Source organism: Cynoglossus semilaevis, chromosome 15 (genome assembly GCF_000523025.1).
Source record: "Cynoglossus semilaevis isolate Cse_v1.0 chromosome 15, Cse_v1.0, whole genome shotgun sequence".
NCBI classification, from domain to species: domain Eukaryota; kingdom Metazoa; phylum Chordata; class Actinopteri; order Pleuronectiformes; family Cynoglossidae; genus Cynoglossus; species Cynoglossus semilaevis.
This window is the reverse complement of record NC_024321.1, coordinates 9,445,385-9,466,064: the sequence shown is the minus strand read 5'-3', so window position 1 is coordinate 9,466,064 and position 20,680 is coordinate 9,445,385. Positions and strand designations below refer to the sequence as shown.

General features: G+C 40.5%; 2 protein-coding genes across 3 annotated transcripts; both read left to right on the top strand.

Moving 5' to 3' along the window:
• Positions 1-5,507: 5,507 nt before the first annotated feature.
• LOC103390904 (protocadherin alpha-C2-like) lies at positions 5,508-8,464 on the top strand. Its single transcript, XM_008326971.3, has one exon. It carries the CDS (start codon positions 5,871-5,873, stop codon positions 8,265-8,267), a length of 2,397 nt encoding a protein of 798 aa, XP_008325193.1. The 5' UTR covers positions 5,508-5,870; the 3' UTR covers positions 8,268-8,464.
• An 811-nt stretch (positions 8,465-9,275) lies between these two features.
• LOC107989611 (protocadherin alpha-C2-like) lies at positions 9,276-18,884 on the top strand. Of its 2 annotated transcripts, XM_025063007.1 has the most exons (3): positions 9,276-12,080; positions 16,378-16,413; positions 17,365-18,884. In XM_025063007.1, exons 1-2 carry the CDS (start codon positions 9,678-9,680, stop codon positions 16,387-16,389), a joined length of 2,415 nt encoding a protein of 804 aa, XP_024918775.1. In that variant the 5' UTR covers positions 9,276-9,677; the 3' UTR covers positions 16,390-16,413; positions 17,365-18,884. The 2 variants fall into 2 exon arrangements, with proteins under 2 accessions (XP_024918775.1, XP_016894824.2); XM_017039335.2 differs by lacking the exon at positions 16,378-16,413.
• Positions 18,885-20,680: the final 1,796 nt, after the last annotated feature.

The following is a 20,680-nucleotide window of genomic DNA, read 5'->3' as shown; positions in this document are numbered from 1 at the left end:
TATTCCTATAGTTTATATACATCAGAGAAAACACAGCAAACATTCCACCTAAATCCTTCCACTGGTGAAATTACAGTCAAAGGAATGTTAAACTATGAGGACTTCAGGATTTTTGACATGGAAGTTATAGCTACTGACCATGGAGCCAATAGTTTATCAGGACAATGTACCATAAAGATTCTGGTTGAAGACATGAATGACAACCATCCAGAAATTTCTGTTAAATCATTTCAGAGTCCAGTGAAGGAGAACATAGAAGTGGACACAGTGATAGCTGTGGTTAGTGTCAGTGATAAGGACTCTGGTGATAATGGAGAAGTTGATCTTTATATTCCACATAATATGCCTTTTAAATTGAGAAAATCTTCTGATAACTATTTTGAACTGGTGGTGTCAGAGCCATTAGACCGTGAGAAAGTTCCAGAATATGACATAACGTTCACTGTTAAAGACAGAGGTTCTCCTCCTTTATCTGACAATGTAACTATGACCTTAGAGCTGCTGGATGTTAATGACAATGTCCCCAAATTCCCTCAGTCATTTTATAAAATCCGTGTCATGGAGAACAACGCACCTATGGCTCTGCTCAGTTCACTGACAGCCTTTGACCCTGACCTCCATGAAAACCAGTATCTGGTTTACTTCATCATAGAGAAGGAGATAGCCAACACCTCCATGTCCATGCTGTTCTCCATCAATCCAGAGAATGGTGATCTGTACGCTCTGAAAACCTTTGATTATGAGATTGAGAAGGAGTTTCTTTTCCACATTGAGGCCAGAGACTCTGGCTCTCCTCCACTCAGCAGTAATGTGACTGTACACATCATCATAGTGGACCAGAACGACAATGCTCCAGTTATTGTGTCTCCGTGGCGTGCACATGGCTCTGTGGTGGAGGAAAAGATTCCCAGATCCACTGATAAAGGTTCTCTGGTGGCCAAAGTGATCGCTTTAGACACAGACTCTGTGCACAACTCTAGGATTACCTACCAGTTCCTACAGGTGACTGATGCCACCTTGTTCAGTCTGGACCAGTACAATGGGGAGATCCGGACCATGAGGATGTTCAGTTACAGAGATCCACGTCATCTGAGACTGGTGGTCGTTGCCAAGGACAACGGGGAGCCTGCTCTGTCTGCTACAGTCACCATCAAGCTGTCCACAGTGGAGACTGCAGTTAAGGCCTACACTGACATGACTGAGGTTCCTCTGGAGTCTGACCTCTTCTCAACCCTGAACCTGTACTTGGTCATTGGTCTGGGCTCTGTGTCATTTCTCCTTCTCATCACCATTCTGGTCACCATTGTGCTCAAGTGTCAGAAACCTAAGAGCAGCCAAACAGCTCCTCCCAGCAGGAACAGTGTGATCAGTGAGAGGAACTCCACCATCGCAGATTCCACTCTGGTCTCCAACGATGCCTACTGGTACAGTCTGTTTCTGGCAGAGACCAGGAAAGGAAAGCTGGTGGTGAGACAGCCTGTGCCGAAGGGCTCCAGATACATTGTGTCCAGTATCCCGAGAGGAACAGGAGTGACAGATACTAGTGACTCAGCTGCTTCCACGCTGCAGGTAAGAGTAAAAGATCTCAAAAAAAAACATTTTTATTCCTATATTCTAAATTATTGTATTTTCACAATTTGATTTTAGTTTTGCTTTTTAAACATTTCATAAATCAGGTCATAATTTAATCTCTTACACCTCAACTCTTATTTTCTTCTATTTCTAATTCCCTTGCCATTAATATTTCTTTAAAACTCAACATAGCTGAAATTGTATTAATTAGCTGAAGGGTGGCGCTGTTGTTTCATGGAAGTGAGTGTATGAGCACCACGACACCATTGTCGTCACGGAGTCTTGACTTGGTCGGATAGCTCCGTGCTGCTGAAACGCCGTTGTTGGAAAAAAAAAAAAAAGGAAAGCTCACGAATTAATTGGGAGACACATTAAACGTCCACGTTATTGGAAAGCTTTCATGGACCCAAAGAAAATCTCAACGTTATCTGACAAATAAAGCGAAAACAGACTGCATTACGAGGAACACGCTCAAAACAAAGAGATTCTCTGCAACAATGGATTTATGCACAAGGTACGTGCTGTTTGTAGCTGCTTTTTTCTCTTTAATTCACAACATCTCCTCATCGGTGTCGCACTTTTCCATTCCCGAGGAAATGAAAGAAGGTTCAGTTGTAGCGAACCTAGCTACCGATCTCGGACTGGATGTAAAAACGTTGACTCAGAGGAAGATGCGGGTAGACATCATCGCTAACAAAAAATATCTGGACGTGAACAAAGAGACTGGTGACCTGTACATTGTTGAGAAGATTGACCGAGAATATATTTGTCCTGCAAAATCTAGAGAATATATTTGTTCTGCTGCAAAATCGTCTTGCTATCTTAGGTTGGAGGTGACACTAGAAAGCCCACTGCGAATATTTAACATAGAGGTAGAAATTTTGGATATCAACGACAACGCCCCGCAGTTTCGTAGGGACGCTATACACTTAGATATTTCAGAAGCCGCGCCTAAAGGAGAGAGATTTTCTCTCAGTAATGCGGTTGATGCTGACGTAGGAAGCAATTCTGTAAAAACATATCATCTGAGTGAAAGTGAATATTTTAATATTGAGGTGCAGACTGGGAGAGAGGGGTCAAAGTTCGCTGATTTGATATTGATGAAAGGGTTGGACCGGGAGAGGCAGGCTGTTCACAATTTGATACTTACAGCAGTAGATGGAGGAACACCTGCACGTTCCAGTACAGCCAGTGTTATTGTCCATGTGCTTGATACCAATGACAATGCACCGGTATTTGAGGAAACGGTATTAAATGTTAAAATAACAGAAAACTCACCAATAGGAAGTCTGGTTATTGATCTTAATGCAGTGGATTTGGATGAAGGATCAAACTCTGATATAACGTATTCCTATAGTTTATATACATCAGAGAAAACACAGCAAACATTCCACCTAAATCCTTCCACTGGTGAAATTACAGTCAAAGGAATGTTAAACTATGAGGACTTCAGGATTTTTGACATGGAAGTTATAGCTACTGACCATGGAGCCAATAGTTTATCAGGACAATGTACCATAAAGATTCTGGTTGAAGACATGAATGACAACCATCCAGAAATTTCTGTTAAATCATTTCAGAGTCCAGTGAAGGAGAACATAGAAGTGGACACAGTGATAGCTGTAGTTAGTGTCAGTGATAAAGACTCTGGTGATAATGGAGAAGTTGATCTTTATATTCCACATAATATGCCTTTTGAATTGAGAAAATCTTCTGATAACTATTTTGAAGTGGTAGTGTCAGAGCCATTAGACCGTGAGAAAGTTCCAGAATATGACATAACGTTCACTGTTAAAGACAGAGGTTCTCCTCCTTTATCTGACAATGTAACTATGACCTTAGAGCTGCTGGATGTTAATGACAATGTCCCCAAATTCCCTCAGTCACTTTATAAAATCCGTGTCTTGGAGAACAATGCACCTGGGGCTCTGCTCAGTTCACTGACAGCCTTTGACCCTGACCTCCATGAAAACCAGTATCTGGTTTACTTCATCATAGAGAAGGAGATAGCCAACACCTCCATGTCCATGCTGTTCTCCATCAATCCAGAGAATGGTGATCTGTACGCTCTGAAAACCTTTGATTATGAGATTGAGAAGGAGTTTCTTTTCCACATTGAGGCCAGAGACTCTGGCTCTCCTCCACTCAGCAGTAATGTGACTGTACACATCATCATAGTGGACCAGAACGACAATGCTCCAGTTATTGTGTCTCCGTGGCGTGCACATGGCTCTGTGGTGGAGGAAAAGATTCTATTCCTATAGTTTATATACATCAGAGAAAACACAGCAAACATTCCACCTAAATCCTTCCACTGGTGAAATTACAGTCAAAGGAATGTTAAACTATGAGGACTTCAGGATTTTTGACATGGAAGTTATAGCTACTGACCATGGAGCCAATAGTTTATCAGGACAATGTACCATAAAGATTCTGGTTGAAGACATGAATGACAACCATCCAGAAATTTCTGTTAAATCATTTCAGAGTCCAGTGAAGGAGAACATAGAAGTGGACACAGTGATAGCTGTGGTTAGTGTCAGTGATAAGGACTCTGGTGATAATGGAGAAGTTGATCTTTATATTCCACATAATATGCCTTTTAAATTGAGAAAATCTTCTGATAACTATTTTGAACTGGTGGTGTCAGAGCCATTAGACCGTGAGAAAGTTCCAGAATATGACATAACGTTCACTGTTAAAGACAGAGGTTCTCCTCCTTTATCTGACAATGTAACTATGACCTTAGAGCTGCTGGATGTTAATGACAATGTCCCCAAATTCCCTCAGTCATTTTATAAAATCCGTGTCATGGAGAACAACGCACCTATGGCTCTGCTCAGTTCACTGACAGCCTTTGACCCTGACCTCCATGAAAACCAGTATCTGGTTTACTTCATCATAGAGAAGGAGATAGCCAACACCTCCATGTCCATGCTGTTCTCCATCAATCCAGAGAATGGTGATCTGTACGCTCTGAAAACCTTTGATTATGAGATTGAGAAGGAGTTTCTTTTCCACATTGAGGCCAGAGACTCTGGCTCTCCTCCACTCAGCAGTAATGTGACTGTACACATCATCATAGTGGACCAGAACGACAATGCTCCAGTTATTGTGTCTCCGTGGCGTGCACATGGCTCTGTGGTGGAGGAAAAGATTCCCAGATCCACTGATAAAGGTTCTCTGGTGGCCAAAGTGATCGCTTTAGACACAGACTCTGTGCACAACTCTAGGATTACCTACCAGTTCCTACAGGTGACTGATGCCACCTTGTTCAGTCTGGACCAGTACAATGGGGAGATCCGGACCATGAGGATGTTCAGTTACAGAGATCCACGTCATCTGAGACTGGTGGTCGTTGCCAAGGACAACGGGGAGCCTGCTCTGTCTGCTACAGTCACCATCAAGCTGTCCACAGTGGAGACTGCAGTTAAGGCCTACACTGACATGACTGAGGTTCCTCTGGAGTCTGACCTCTTCTCAACCCTGAACCTGTACTTGGTCATTGGTCTGGGCTCTGTGTCATTTCTCCTTCTCATCACCATTCTGGTCACCATTGTGCTCAAGTGTCAGAAACCTAAGAGCAGCCAAACAGCTCCTCCCAGCAGGAACAGTGTGATCAGTGAGAGGAACTCCACCATCGCAGATTCCACTCTGGTCTCCAACGATGCCTACTGGTACAGTCTGTTTCTGGCAGAGACCAGGAAAGGAAAGCTGGTGGTGAGACAGCCTGTGCCGAAGGGCTCCAGATACATTGTGTCCAGTATCCCGAGAGGAACAGGAGTGACAGATACTAGTGACTCAGCTGCCTCTACTCTGCAGGTAGGAACAAGCCCTCACTTTAATCTTTCTAGACACGTTTATTGTCATATAGATCTTTTTTTCTCAAACCTTGTATTGTTGTGAAAAAAAAAGAGAATAAGAAAAAAACATTTTTTAAAGAGTGAAGTCCTATTTATACTTACTTTTTCAAAATTATGAAGTATTGAGTTACATCTGATCAAATGCAGCCAGAGATCTACCGCATTTGTAGTGGTGGCGCTATTCCCTGCATAAAACCCGGCATAAATGACGTTATGACAGTGAACCTCGTTCATGCATCGGATTGGATGAAACGGTCAGTTCCATGGTGCTGAAAGACCAACACGCAGATGGAAACAGGTTTAATCTTTAAATTACCGTCTGTATAAATTTAAATATGTGTGTGCGGGATTAGGACTGATATATTTAGTATCGCTGGGATCTTACGGTAAAAGACTGAGCTGAATACAAGGAATTCAAATTTTTTTCGGTCAGCAATGGAGTCGAGCAGGACGTATTTTCTCGTTTTGTTTTTTCTGTCTTTTGTTCGCAACATTTCGGCTTCAGTGACGCATTATTCAATTCCGGAGGAGATGAAAGAAGGATCCGTTGTGGCTAACCTCGCTACTGATCTCGGACTGGATGTGAAGACACTGGATCAGAGGAAGATGCGTCTTGATATCATCGCGAACAAGAAATACATGGACGTGAACAAAGAGACTGGTGAACTGTTCATCATCGAGAAGATAGACAGGGAATATATTTGCACTACCAAGTCATCCTATTCGTGCTATCTTCGATTGGAGGCGATACTAGAGAACCCAGTGCGAATATTTAACATAGAAGTAGAAATACTAGATATTAACGACAACGCCCCGCAGTTTCGCAGGGACACCATACATTTAGACATTTCTGAGGCGGCGCCTAAAGGAGAGAGATTCTCACTGAGTAATGCAGTCGATCCTGACGTAGGAAGTAACTCTGTAAAAACATACTATTTGAGTGAAAGTGAGTATTTTAACATTGAATCACAGACAGGGGGAGAAGGAACTAAGTTTGCAGATCTAATATTAAAAAAGACGTTAGATCGAGAGGAGCAGGAGGTTCATAAACTAACTCTCACTGCCGTGGATGGAGGCACACCAGCTCGTTCAGGTACTGCCAGTGTTATTGTCCGTGTGTTAGATACAAATGATAATGCTCCTGTATTTAATGAATCGGTTTTAAATGTGAAGATAATGGAAAACTCACCAATAGGAAGTCTGGTTATTGATCTTAATGCAGTGGATTTGGATGAAGGATCAAACTCTGATATAACTTATTCCTATAGTTTATATACATCAGAGAAAACACAGCAAACATTTCACCTAAATCCTTCCACTGGTGAAATTACAGTCAAAGGAATGTTAAACTATGAGGACTTCAGGATTTTTGACATGGAAGTTATAGCTACTGACCATGGAGCCAATAGTTTATCAGGACAATGTACCATAAAGATTCTGGTTGAAGACATGAATGACAACCATCCAGAAATTTCTGTTAAATCATTTCAGAGTCCAGTGAAGGAGAACATAGAAGTGGACACAGTGATAGCTGTAGTTAGTGTCAGTGATAAAGACTCTGGTGATAATGGAGAAGTTGATCTTTATATTCCACATAATATGCCTTTTAAATTGAGAAAATCTTCTGATAACTATTTTGAACTGGTGGTGTCAGAGCCATTAGACCGTGAGAAAGTTCCAGAATATGACATAACGTTCACTGTTAAAGACAGAGGTTCTCCTCCTTTATCTGACAATGTAACTATGACCTTAGAGCTGCTGGATGTTAATGACAATGTCCCCAAATTCCCTCAGTCATTTTATAAAATCCGTGTCATGGAGAACAACGCACCTATGGCTCTGCTCAGTTCACTGACAGCCTTTGACCCTGACCTCCATGAAAACCAGTATCTGGTTTACTTCATCATAGAGAAGGAGATAGCCAACACCTCCATGTCCATGCTGTTCTCCATCAATCCAGAGAATGGTGATCTGTACGCTCTGAAAACCTTTGATTATGAGATTGAGAAGGAGTTTCTTTTCCACATTGAGGCCAGAGACTCTGGCTCTCCTCCACTCAGCAGTAATGTGACTGTACACATCATCATAGTGGACCAGAACGACAATGCTCCAGTTATTGTGTCTCCGTGGCGTGCACATGGCTCTGTGGTGGAGGAAAAGATTCCCAGATCCACTGATAAAGGTTCTCTGGTGGCCAAAGTGATCGCTTTAGACACAGACTCTGTGCACAACTCTAGGATTACCTACCAGTTCCTACAGGTGACTGATGCCACCTTGTTCAGTCTGGACCAGTACAATGGGGAGATCCGGACCATGAGGATGTTCAGTTACAGAGATCCACGTCATCTGAGACTGGTGGTCGTTGCCAAGGACAACGGGGAGCCTGCTCTGTCTGCTACAGTCACCATCAAGCTGTCCACAGTGGAGACTGCAGTTAAGGCCTACACTGACATGACTGAGGTTCCTCTGGAGTCTGACCTCTTCTCAACCCTGAACCTGTACTTGGTCATTGGTCTGGGCTCTGTGTCATTTCTCCTTCTCATCACCATTCTGGTCACCATTGTGCTCAAGTGTCAGAAACCTAAGAGCAGCCAAACAGCTCCTCCCAGCAGGAACAGTGTGATCAGTGAGAGGAACTCCACCATCGCAGATTCCACTCTGGTCTCCAACGATGCCTACTGGTACAGTCTGTTTCTGGCAGAGACCAGGAAAGGAAAGCTGGTGGTGAGACAGCCTGTGCCGAAGGGCTCCAGATACATTGTGTCCAGTATCCCGAGAGGAACAGGAGTGACAGATACTAGTGACTCAGCTGCTTCCACACTGCAGGTATGAGAAGAAATGTTCTTAAGATTAATTTTACACTACTACTAAAATGTAATCAATTTATTTCTCCCCTCATTGCTAACAGTTTTCACAGCCTGACTGATACCCAGAAATGTTTTTTTCACTTTATTCTTAGAATGTTCATAAATTTGCAACCAACAATGAGTCATATATTTTGACACAATTACTTAATTTAACAAACTTGCAAAATTATGCCTACATCCAAATACACACAAATACCTCCTCGATTTTTAGTGTTGTTTAAGTAGAATTTATATAAAATAATTTGTTAAATATACAAGTTGTTTCTTCACTACCTAAATGTTACTGTTTATTTTGGACCTTTTTTTTTCATTTACCTTTCAAGGACTCAAGGAATGTCTCCATTAATAGTGGAAAATTCAAATTGATTGATTGATTTAAGTCTTTTTCGAATATGAAAATTAATGAAAAAAAAGGAATACATACTGAGTATTGACAAAAATAGAATGCATATTCAAAAAGCAGTGGGAAGAACGAATAGCAGTCTTTCTTTGAAACCCGTGTAGACACTCATACACACATACGTATAGATACCAATAACACACATTCAGTACTCTATACACGCCTGCCCATATATACAAACATGCCGTGCTACCTGACACCTAACAAATAGTTAAATAGTAAAAAAATAGCCTCACATATGAGTAGAATTATCCTACTTAGTAAATGCTTTTTATTGTTTTAAAGTACTAACACTGCGTTAAATGAAAAAGCAGGACTGAAACAGAATGCCGTCAGTACATGTTGCTTGTATATAAAAAAACCTCTTAAATATGTAATGTAAACGAAACAAACAAAATGTTAAAGTAGAAATATTATTAATATAATAATAATAATAATTATTATTGTTGTGCATGGTAATAATTAACTGATTATAACAACAACAACAACAACAACAACAATACTACTACTAATAATAATAACAATAATAATGAACGTTAATGCTGTTATTATTATTATACTTCGGATTCGTTAAGATACTCAATGTGTTAGTATTTTAGGCTCGACATTATCTCATAACGATTCAATTCAACTTTACAAACGCCATCGACAGTCTGATTTTTGTTCTTTTCGTTTTTTTTTTACTACATTGTTTATAATCTATCTTGAGTCGAGCACAATAAAATGGTTTGTTTATCAATAATTGAAAACAGAACATTTTTGTCGCTGATTCCCGTAAAAACCTACCCACCCGTGAGGTCATTGTTTTGAAGATCGTTTATTGGAGGAATGTGAGATACTCTTAAGACGCGTCACTTCCTCTTTGGATGCAGACCTTGTTTCTGTGAAGTTATTCGGATTTTTCGCTCATTAAACGAGGACGTGATTAGTCGCAGAGTTGACAACTTCACAGGCTGTGAACACCGGAGCACCACCATGACGCAGGCTTTGGCACAGCTGACCGGAGGACGGTGCGTTCCCGTATTTATTTGTCTTTTTGCCATGATGAACACGGGCACAAGCGTCACCCATTATTCTGTTCCAGAAGAAATGGAGGAAGGATCTGTCGTCGCAAATTTGGCGACTGATTTGGGATTGGATGTCCAGACGCTGAGTGGAAGACAAATGCGCATTGATGTGGTGGCCAATAAGAAATACCTGGACATCAACAGGAGCACTGGGGAGTTGTACATTTCAGAGAGGATCGACAGGGAGTTGTTATGCCCATTGAAAACAACAACATATTGTTTTTTAAAATTGGACGCGACGATTGAAAACCCGATACGTATGTTTAACATTGAGGTGGAAATCATTGACATCAACGACAACGCTCCACATTTCCGCAGAGGAACGATGCATCTGGACATCTCTGAGTCAAGCCCCATCGGGGAGAGGTTCTCACTGAATAACGCAGCGGATCCAGATGTCGGAAGTAATTCTGTGAAAAATTACCATCTGAGCTCGAGTGAATATTTTGCCATTGAAATTCAGACGGGAAGAGATGGGACGAAGTTCGCTGATTTGGTGCTTAAAAAACCCTTAGACAGAGAGCAGCAGTCGGTTCATAACCTGGTACTGACTGCTGTGGATGGTGGAACTCCTACACGCACAGGTACAGCCAGCATCGTGGTCCGTGTGCTGGACGTGAACGACAACGCCCCGTCGTTTGACAAAGACAGATACGTGGTCCAGGTGATGGAGAACTCCCCGATAGGAAGTTTAGTTCTAAAACTCAGCGCCACTGATTTAGATGAAGGCTCCAATTCTGATATAGTTTATTCCTATAGTTTGTATACTTCAGAGAGAACACAGAACATGTTTAATCTGAATCCAGAAAACGGTGAAGTTACAGTCAAAGAAATGATTAATTATGAAGAAGATAAACTTTATGAACTAGAAGTTGTTGCTAGTGATAAAGGACAAGTCTCTTTAACTGGACAGTGTAAAGTGACTATCCAAGTGAGTGATATGAATGATCCAGAAATTTCTGTTAAATCATTTCAGAGTCCAGTGAAGGAGAACATAGAAGTGGACACAGTGATAGCTGTGGTTAGTGTCAGTGATAAGGACTCTGGTGATAATGGAGAAGTTGATCTTTATATTCCACATAATATGCCTTTTAGGCTCAGAGAGTCGTCTGACAACTACTATGAACTATTGGTGTCAGAACAAATGGACCGTGAGAAAATTCCAGAATATGACATAACGTTCACTGTTAAAGACAGAGGTTCTCCTCCTTTATCTGACAATGTAACTATGACCTTAGAGCTGCTGGATGTTAATGACAATGTCCCCAAATTCCCTCAGTCATTTTATAAAATCCGTGTCATGGAGAACAACGCACCTATGGCTCTGCTCAGTTCACTGACAGCCTTTGACCCTGACCTCCATGAAAACCAGTATCTGGTTTACTTCATCATAGAGAAGGAGATAGCCAACACCTCCATGTCCATGCTGTTCTCCATCAATCCAGAGAATGGTGATCTGTACGCTCTGAAAACCTTTGATTATGAGATTGAGAAGGAGTTTCTTTTCCACATTGAGGCCAGAGACTCTGGCTCTCCTCCACTCAGCAGTAATGTGACTGTACACATCATCATAGTGGACCAGAACGACAATGCTCCAGTTATTGTGTCTCCGTGGCGTGCACATGGCTCTGTGGTGGAGGAAAAGATTCCCAGATCCACTGATAAAGGTTCTCTGGTGGCCAAAGTGATCGCTTTAGACACAGACTCTGTGCACAACTCTAGGATTACCTACCAGTTCCTACAGGTGACTGATGCCACCTTGTTCAGTCTGGACCAGTACAATGGGGAGATCCGGACCATGAGGATGTTCAGTTACAGAGATCCACGTCATCTGAGACTGGTGGTCGTTGCCAAGGACAACGGGGAGCCTGCTCTGTCTGCTACAGTCACCATCAAGCTGTCCACAGTGGAGACTGCAGTTAAGGCCTACACTGACATGACTGAGGTTCCTCTGGAGTCTGACCTCTTCTCAACCCTGAACCTGTACTTGGTCATTGGTCTGGGCTCTGTGTCATTTCTCCTTCTCATCACCATTCTGGTCACCATTGTGCTCAAGTGTCAGAAACCTAAGAGCAGCCAAACAGCTCCTCCCAGCAGGAACAGTGTGATCAGTGAGAGGAACTCCACCATCGCAGATTCCACTCTGGTCTCCAACGATGCCTACTGGTACAGTCTGTTTCTGGCAGAGACCAGGAAAGGAAAGCTGGTGGTGAGACAGCCTGTGCCGAAGGGCTCCAGATACATTGTGTCCAGTATCCCGAGAGGAACAGGAGTGACAGATACTAGTGACTCAGCTGCTTCCACACTGCAGGTATGAGAAGAAATGTTCTTAAGATTAATTTTACACTACTACTAAAATGTAATCAATTTATTTCTCCCCTCATTGCTAACAGTTTTCACAGCCTGACTGATACCCAGAAATGTTTTTTTCACTTTATTCTTAGAATGTTCATAAATTTGCAACCAACAATGAGTCATATATTTTGACACAATTACTTAATTTAACAAACTTGCAAAATTATGCCTACATCCAAATACACACAAATACCTCCTCGATTTTTAGTGTTGTTTAAGTAGAATTTATATAAAATAATTTGTTAAATATACAAGTTGTTTCTTCACTACCTAAATGTTACTGTTTATTTTGGACCTTTTTTTTTCATTTACCTTTCAAGGACTCAAGGAATGTCTCCATTAATAGTGGAAAATTCAAATTGATTGATTGATTTAAGTCTTTTTCGAATATGAAAATTAATGAAAAAAAAGGAATACATACTGAGTATTGACAAAAATAGAATGCATATTCAAAAAGCAGTGGGAAGAACGAATAGCAGTCTTTCTTTGAAACCCGTGTAGACACTCATACACACATACGTATAGATACCAATAACACACATTCAGTACTCTATACACGCCTGCCCATATATACAAACATGCCGTGCTACCTGACACCTAACAAATAGTTAAATAGTAAAAAAATAGCCTCACATATGAGTAGAATTATCCTACTTAGTAAATGCTTTTTATTGTTTTAAAGTACTAACACTGCGTTAAATGAAAAAGCAGGACTGAAACAGAATGCCGTCAGTACATGTTGCTTGTATATAAAAAAACCTCTTAAATATGTAATGTAAACGAAACAAACAAAATGTTAAAGTAGAAATATTATTAATATAATAATAATAATAATTATTATTGTTGTGCATGGTAATAATTAACTGATTATAACAACAACAACAACAACAATACTACTACTAATAATAATAACAATAATAATGAACGTTAATGCTGTTATTATTATTATACTTCGGATTCGTTAAGATACTCAATGTGTTAGTATTTTAGGCTCGACATTATCTCATAACGATTCAATTCAACTTTACAAACGCCATCGACAGTCTGATTTTTGTTCTTTTCGTTTTTTTTTTACTACATTGTTTATAATCTATCTTGAGTCGAGCACAATAAAATGGTTTGTTTATCAATAATTGAAAACAGAACATTTTTGTCGCTGATTCCCGTAAAAACCTACCCACCCGTGAGGTCATTGTTTTGAAGATCGTTTATTGGAGGAATGTGAGATACTCTTAAGACGCGTCACTTCCTCTTTGGATGCAGACCTTGTTTCTGTGAAGTTATTCGGATTTTTCGCTCATTAAACGAGGACGTGATTAGTCGCAGAGTTGACAACTTCACAGGCTGTGAACACCGGAGCACCACCATGACGCAGGCTTTGGCACAGCTGACCGGAGGACGGTGCGTTCCCGTATTTATTTGTCTTTTTGCCATGATGAACACGGGCACAAGCGTCACCCATTATTCTGTTCCAGAAGAAATGGAGGAAGGATCTGTCGTCGCAAATTTGGCGACTGATTTGGGATTGGATGTCCAGACGCTGAGTGGAAGACAAATGCGCATTGATGTGGTGGCCAATAAGAAATACCTGGACATCAACAGGAGCACTGGGGAGTTGTACATTTCAGAGAGGATCGACAGGGAGTTGTTATGCCCATTGAAAACAACAACATATTGTTTTTTAAAATTGGACGCGACGATTGAAAACCCGATACGTATGTTTAACATTGAGGTGGAAATCATTGACATCAACGACAACGCTCCACATTTCCGCAGAGAAACGATGCATCTGGACATCTCTGAGTCAAGCCCCATCGGGGAGAGGTTCTCACTGAATAACGCAGCGGATCCAGATGTCGGAAGTAATTCTGTGAAAAATTATCACCTGAGCTCGAGTGATCATTTTGAACTTGAAATTCAAACCGGTAGAGACGGATCAAAGTTCGCTGATTTGATCCTAATTAAACCCTTAGACAGAGAGCAGCAGTCGGTTCATAACCTGATACTGACTGCTGTGGATGGTGGAACTCCTACACGCACAGGTACAGCCAGCATCGTGGTCCGTGTGCTGGACGTGAACGACAACGCCCCGTCGTTTGATATTCCTATAGTTTATATACATCAGAGAAAACACAGCAAACATTCCACCTAAATCCTTCCACTGGTGAAATTACAGTCAAAGGAATGTTAAACTATGAGGACTTCAGGATTTTTGACATGGAAGTTATAGCTACTGACCATGGAGCCAATAGTTTATCAGGACAATGTACCATAAAGATTCTGGTTGAAGACATGAATGACAACCATCCAGAAATTTCTGTTAAATCATTTCAGAGTCCAGTGAAGGAGAACATAGAAGTGGACACAGTGATAGCTGTGGTTAGTGTCAGTGATAAGGACTCTGGTGATAATGGAGAAGTTGATCTTTATATTCCACATAATATGCCTTTTAAATTGAGAAAATCTTCTGATAACTATTTTGAACTGGTGGTGTCAGAGCCATTAGACCGTGAGAAAGTTCCAGAATATGACATAACGTTCACTGTTAAAGACAGAGGTTCTCCTCCTTTATCTGACAATGTAACTATGACCTTAGAGCTGCTGGATGTTAATGACAATGTCCCCAAATTCCCTCAGTCATTTTATAAAATCCGTGTCATGGAGAACAACGCACCTATGGCTCTGCTCAGTTCACTGACAGCCTTTGACCCTGACCTCCATGAAAACCAGTATCTGGTTTACTTCATCATAGAGAAGGAGATAGCCAACACCTCCATGTCCATGCTGTTCTCCATCAATCCAGAGAATGGTGATCTGTACGCTCTGAAAACCTTTGATTATGAGATTGAGAAGGAGTTTCTTTTCCACATTGAGGCCAGAGACTCTGGCTCTCCTCCACTCAGCAGTAATGTGACTGTACACATCATCATAGTGGACCAGAACGACAATGCTCCAGTTATTGTGTCTCCGTGGCGTGCACATGGCTCTGTGGTGGAGGAAAAGATTCCCAGATCCACTGATAAAGGTTCTCTGGTGGCCAAAGTGATCGCTTTAGACACAGACTCTGTGCACAACTCTAGGATTACCTACCAGTTCCTACAGGTGACTGATGCCACCTTGTTCAGTCTGGACCAGTACAATGGGGAGATCCGGACCATGAGGATGTTCAGTTACAGAGATCCACGTCATCTGAGACTGGTGGTCGTTGCCAAGGACAACGGGGAGCCTGCTCTGTCTGCTACAGTCACCATCAAGCTGTCCACAGTGGAGACTGCAGTTAAGGCCTACACTGACATGACTGAGGTTCCTCTGGAGTCTGACCTCTTCTCAACCCTGAACCTGTACTTGGTCATTGGTCTGGGCTCTGTGTCATTTCTCCTTCTCATCACCATTCTGGTCACCATTGTGCTCAAGTGTCAGAAACCTAAGAGCAGCCAAACAGCTCCTCCCAGCAGGAACAGTGTGATCAGTGAGAGGAACTCCACCATCGCAGATTCCACTCTGGTCTCCAACGATGCCTACTGGTACAGTCTGTTTCTGGCAGAGACCAGGAAAGGAAAGCTGGTGGTGAGACAGCCTGTGCCGAAGGGCTCCAGGTACATTGTGTCCAGTATCCCAAGAGGAACAGGAGTGACAGATACTAGTGACTCAGCTGCCTCTACTCTGCAGGTACAAAATGTGGCTTAGAGCAGTGAATTCAGAAGAAGATAACAAATATCAAGATAAAATTTTAATCTTCAGAAATTCTATCTATCTATCTATCTATCTATCTATCTATCTATCTAATCTATCTATCTAATCAGTGCGTAAGTGTCAGTGTGTCTCAGGAAACAAACAAAGCCGTCACTGTGGGATCCGGAAGTTCCTCACAACCTAGAAATTGTATAAATAAAACAACAAAAAACAATGATTAAGAAAACCAGTATCAGAAGTAAGGGAGACACATGGTTTGGTGCCCTCAGGTCACAAAAAAGAAAAGCAGGAAAAAAGTTTTTCTATATCCCTCCCCTTTACTAACTAGGTAAGTATACTGCTGGGTTATCACTGTGTACTTGTGACTTTTGAAACTCTAACATACTCTTTCTTTTATGGATTAACTTGGTATAAAATACTTTTTACAAGGCTGCTTCCCTTCATGTTTACTCGTGTTAAAGATGCTTCATATAAACCATAACAACATACAAATAACCATTTCCCCATCACTGCACTGACATGACTTTTAAAATGCTTGTTTTTTTCTTTCCCCTCTAAAGTACCCTAAATGAGGGGAGTCCATTCTGCAGTTGGAGGTATGCAGGATTCTCACTACCATGTCCAAAATGCCCTTGACATTATTTGAAATGTTTGTGAATCTTTTTTATGTTGATGTTTCATTTACTCTTTTGTCTTGCCTGCTTTGTTTTGGGAAAAAAGGCATTTTTAGATTGTACATTTGATTTAAACAAAGTCCTTCTCTTTGGCCTTTGTTATTCTGATATATGCCGACTGTAAAAACAAAACTGTAAATTATTGTGATAAATACCATATTTGTTTTTTTAGATATAAGTTTGAACTTCATATCTGTGTTGTCTCAGCAGCATTACACACATAATCAGCCTCTGATCTGTGCTGAAACAAACCCAAAGACTGAAGATATATTTTTACTTTTCCGAGTTAATGCCACACAGTCACACAGTAAACAAATACTTAGTCAATAAAAAAACAAAACAAAAACACTGGTCTTTAACTCATCTAACACCATTAACATCTGAGAGTTTTGCTGTTTTCACAATCAGGCAGTTGCTGGATGGTGAAGAAAACTTTGCTGTCTAACAAAATCACCATGTTCTCAGGATGCTCTGCATGTGGAGATTTGCCCCGCACCATTCCTTGGCCCCCTCACTGACTCATCTCTCCCTTACTATTAATGATCAGATTTTTAAAAACAGACTTTTTTTGAGTGAATGTTGCAAGCATTAACAGAGTGACATGTTTTTTGTTTTCAGATAGTGAATCCCAGTCTCCCAGTAACCTAGAAACCACAATTCCTTCTATAATATTGAAGCATGGTTTTCATTAATTGACTTATTTTTATTATTATTATATGTTTTAGGACCTGTGTGAACTTTTAAACCACTGCTTGATGCCCTTGTTTTGACTTTAACTGCATGAGATTTATAAGGTGCAGGTTGTTTTTTTTTTTTGTTTTCCCTGTTCTGGTTTTCCTTCTAATTCACCAAATTGTCTTGTCTTGTTGGTAGGCATCCACCACCAGCAGCAGCAGCAGCAGCAGCAGCAGTTCAAAATAAGGTCACCTGCCTCCATCTGCATCCTGGATCTTTGCTGACATGATGAGCTTCACAGATGAAAGGAGGAACACCATGTCCCCTGCCCAGTCTTGTCTGTCCAAGTTAGTCCAGTTCCTCTTCTACACAATGTGGAGTTGTCTTGCCTGTGCTTCACGTGGATGACCACATGGTGGAAGGTCAACAGCTGCCCCTCCTCTCCTCAAAGCACATAAAATTAATCAAAAAAAGGCCATTCGATTCATTCAATATGCATGAGACTACTTTCTCCAAGGCTTCACCCACACCTTGAGACGCTTAAAAATGATCAAACAAAAAGGTAATTGCAATGAAGTCGACTGTAAAACTGCACAAAGAGACGATGAGATGTTTAAAGAAGCCACAGAAAGTGAAGGAACTAATGGACCCTGGATTATTGAAATGCCTTTAAGAGACTGATTTCTCTCTCTCTCTCTAAAATTGAGTTAATGGATATTTCATCTCCATCTCTGTGCTTGCTTCATTACAGCATTTATGTATTATATACTGTATACTCTATGTATACAACAGAGAAGAAGTCAAACAGCACAATTGATGTGAGAAAAGCACTACACTTTATGTGTACACTTTAAATCAGTATTTTGTAACGTCGGTCGTCTTTTGTACTTTGTGCTTAACATCTAAGCTAGGCTCAAATAAACAAGTGCTAAGATATTAGTTTGTGTTTACAGTTACTGGACGTAAGCGTAAGGCCAGTTATATACAAGGCCGAAGCATAAGCTATTGTTTATCTAGCATTCTGTTATTTTGCATGTGTTGTGATAGTGTTGGATATTTTAATACCTACTGGTTGTTTTCATGTACACAGCCATTTCTACATTTGTTTTTTTACCAAAAAAGAACATTTTTATTTCTTGGGACCAAAATATGAACTAACACAGCGTGTTTACTGAGAGTAAACAATTATAATAATCTTTCCTTTTCCCAGTTTCATTCATTTCTATAGAAATCATCTATCTTTAGTCAATATTTAGAACAAACAGTTAAGATTTTGTTAATAGTATATATATATATATATAATTTTTGTTTACATATTTCACGGCGTTCCTTTTTAGCAGTTTAATACAATGAACCATTTTCATTACTGACTGTTTAATATTTACCAGCATAAGTAACAATTTGATACTGTATATAACTGACATATGCTTTTACACCCACTGTATCAATGCATTTGCTATTTTATCCGTGCCATATGATGTATATGGTCAAAGTAAGTGTGTGACACAGTAACATTGATAAGACGTGTAGTTAAACTCATTAGCACAGGTTACGTTGCATTACTTGTATACAATGTGATGTGTTCCAGGCAAATAAACAGAAGGCGCTTCTGTATGGTGGCATGAAAACGGTGACGTATGTAACGACCGGTGAAATGTGAGCCTGTATGTTATCTTCTTGTCTGTGTGATATAATAAATACAAAGAGAAAAAAGAAAGTTCTGTGTTTTATTTACATGTAAGAATGAAAATATGTGCTGCACAGAATCATTTTCACTTCATGTGAAATTAGCTGAGGAGCTAAGTAATTCAAATAATATGTAATTTTGTTCAGAATTGTAATCTGATTTAATCCAGTCAAATTTAACCAATGAGAACAATGCCTTTATAACAGGCATTATTAACATTTGAAATAAATTTCATACCTGACAAAGGCCTTTGAGTTCTTTTCACCTAACACAGCTCCTCCACCAACACATCATGATCACATACATGTATGACCTCATCTCCCCAGAGAGGTGAGTGTGTTTGTCCGCATGATATCAGTATAGCTGTGCTTGTGGGTACATTCTTTGGTCCAGACCAGGAAAGAAGACATTTTTAGTTTAATAGTTTTGTTTGGTTAAGAATTTAAGCTATGGTTAAGGTGTGGTTAAGGGGCAAGGAAATTCACTATGTCTATGGGACGTTCACAAATTCACTCATTCAAATTGAACTGTGTATGTGTCTGTGTGTCTGTGTGTGTGTACTGACACACCCCCAAGATGAAAATACAAGTCTGATGTTGTGTATTTGTGTTTCTTTAAATCGTTTGCTTTTAAAATAATTTAAAACTTAGTTTTATGTAAAACATAGTTATAAGGAAATTGCAATATTCAACACTGGGTCGATTGTAGCTCTGTTCTTTGTCTACACAGCATATACTGCTCCTGCATCCTCCTCTTACACCCCGCCCCGTCTGGTTCTTTTCTCCTTCCTCCTGTCTTTAGCACCATGGACAGCGACGTGCGTAATAAAGCAGTGTTGTCATGGCGACGGACAGTCTGTCCTCCCACTGCAACCTACCATTGACATTCACTCACCCCACCCTTTCCCTGTATCCCTACACAGCAGACAACATAAAAGCTGTTCCTGTCGAAACACATCTCATTTTTCAGGGTTGGTCCTGGAGGGAATGCTGGCCTTTAAAGAGAGTTGGGATGAAGGCATGAGAAGCGAAAAGTGTTTCAGACTGCGGCAGCAAAAACGAACGCGCACCTGCAGTATGGATTTGACCTACATTCGAAGCAGATACGTAATCACAGCAGAGGGGAGTGGTGCACAAAATCTCGCGAGATATCAGATCACATTCCTTTCTAACTGTAGTGATCATCATCATTGTATCTTTCTTCCATAAATTGTTATTTTATCTCTTACACTGCATTACTGCAGTGCGGGGCAGATGCTGCAATACAGTCGACACAGTCTGTGCAGGGGCTTCTATTCCACGATGCTTATCGTTATCATGCATTGGAGCAATTGCAGGTTTAGTCCAGGAGATGTCACCATTTACCTCTGGAACTGAAAAGCTGTGGGTGTGTTCAGAGTAGAACGCATACTGTTAAAGAACCTGGAACTTCACCTACTTTATATAATCATCATATACAGCGCATACGTTTTGAATAGTTTTAATATAAAACGACGTGTATATATATGTTATATATGTATATATTAATATGTGTATGTATATACATATATGTATGTGCGTGTGTATATATGTGTGTATATGTGTTTTTCTCTGTGTCTTAAATAAACAGTTTTCTTCAACATCGCTGCAAAATCGTCTGTTTTTTTTATTAAAGAAACATTTTGAACATTAGTTAAAAACTTGTGGTAATTGTTTTGTCTACAACGGTTCTTTTTTGAGGGCAAATTATGTTGATATGGGACTGAAAAGGTGTCGAGCTAAGGTCTTGTATCGATTCGCAGGATCTCTTCCCTGACAATAGGTGGTGCTGTTAAACAATTTTTCCCAC

Excerpts from the sequence above, each read along its gene's own strand:
- LOC103390904 (XM_008326971.3), top strand. The coding sequence starts at position 5,871 with ATGGAGTCGAGCAGGACGTATTTTCTCGTTTTGTTTTTTCTGTCTTTT.
- LOC107989611 (XM_017039335.2), top strand. The coding sequence starts at position 9,678 with ATGACGCAGGCTTTGGCACAGCTGACCGGAGGACGGTGCGTTCCCGTA. Across the intron at positions 12,081-17,364 it reads CAGCTGCTTCCACACTGCAG|GCATCCACCACCAGCAGCAG; the intron begins GTATGAGAAGAA and ends TCTTGTTGGTAG.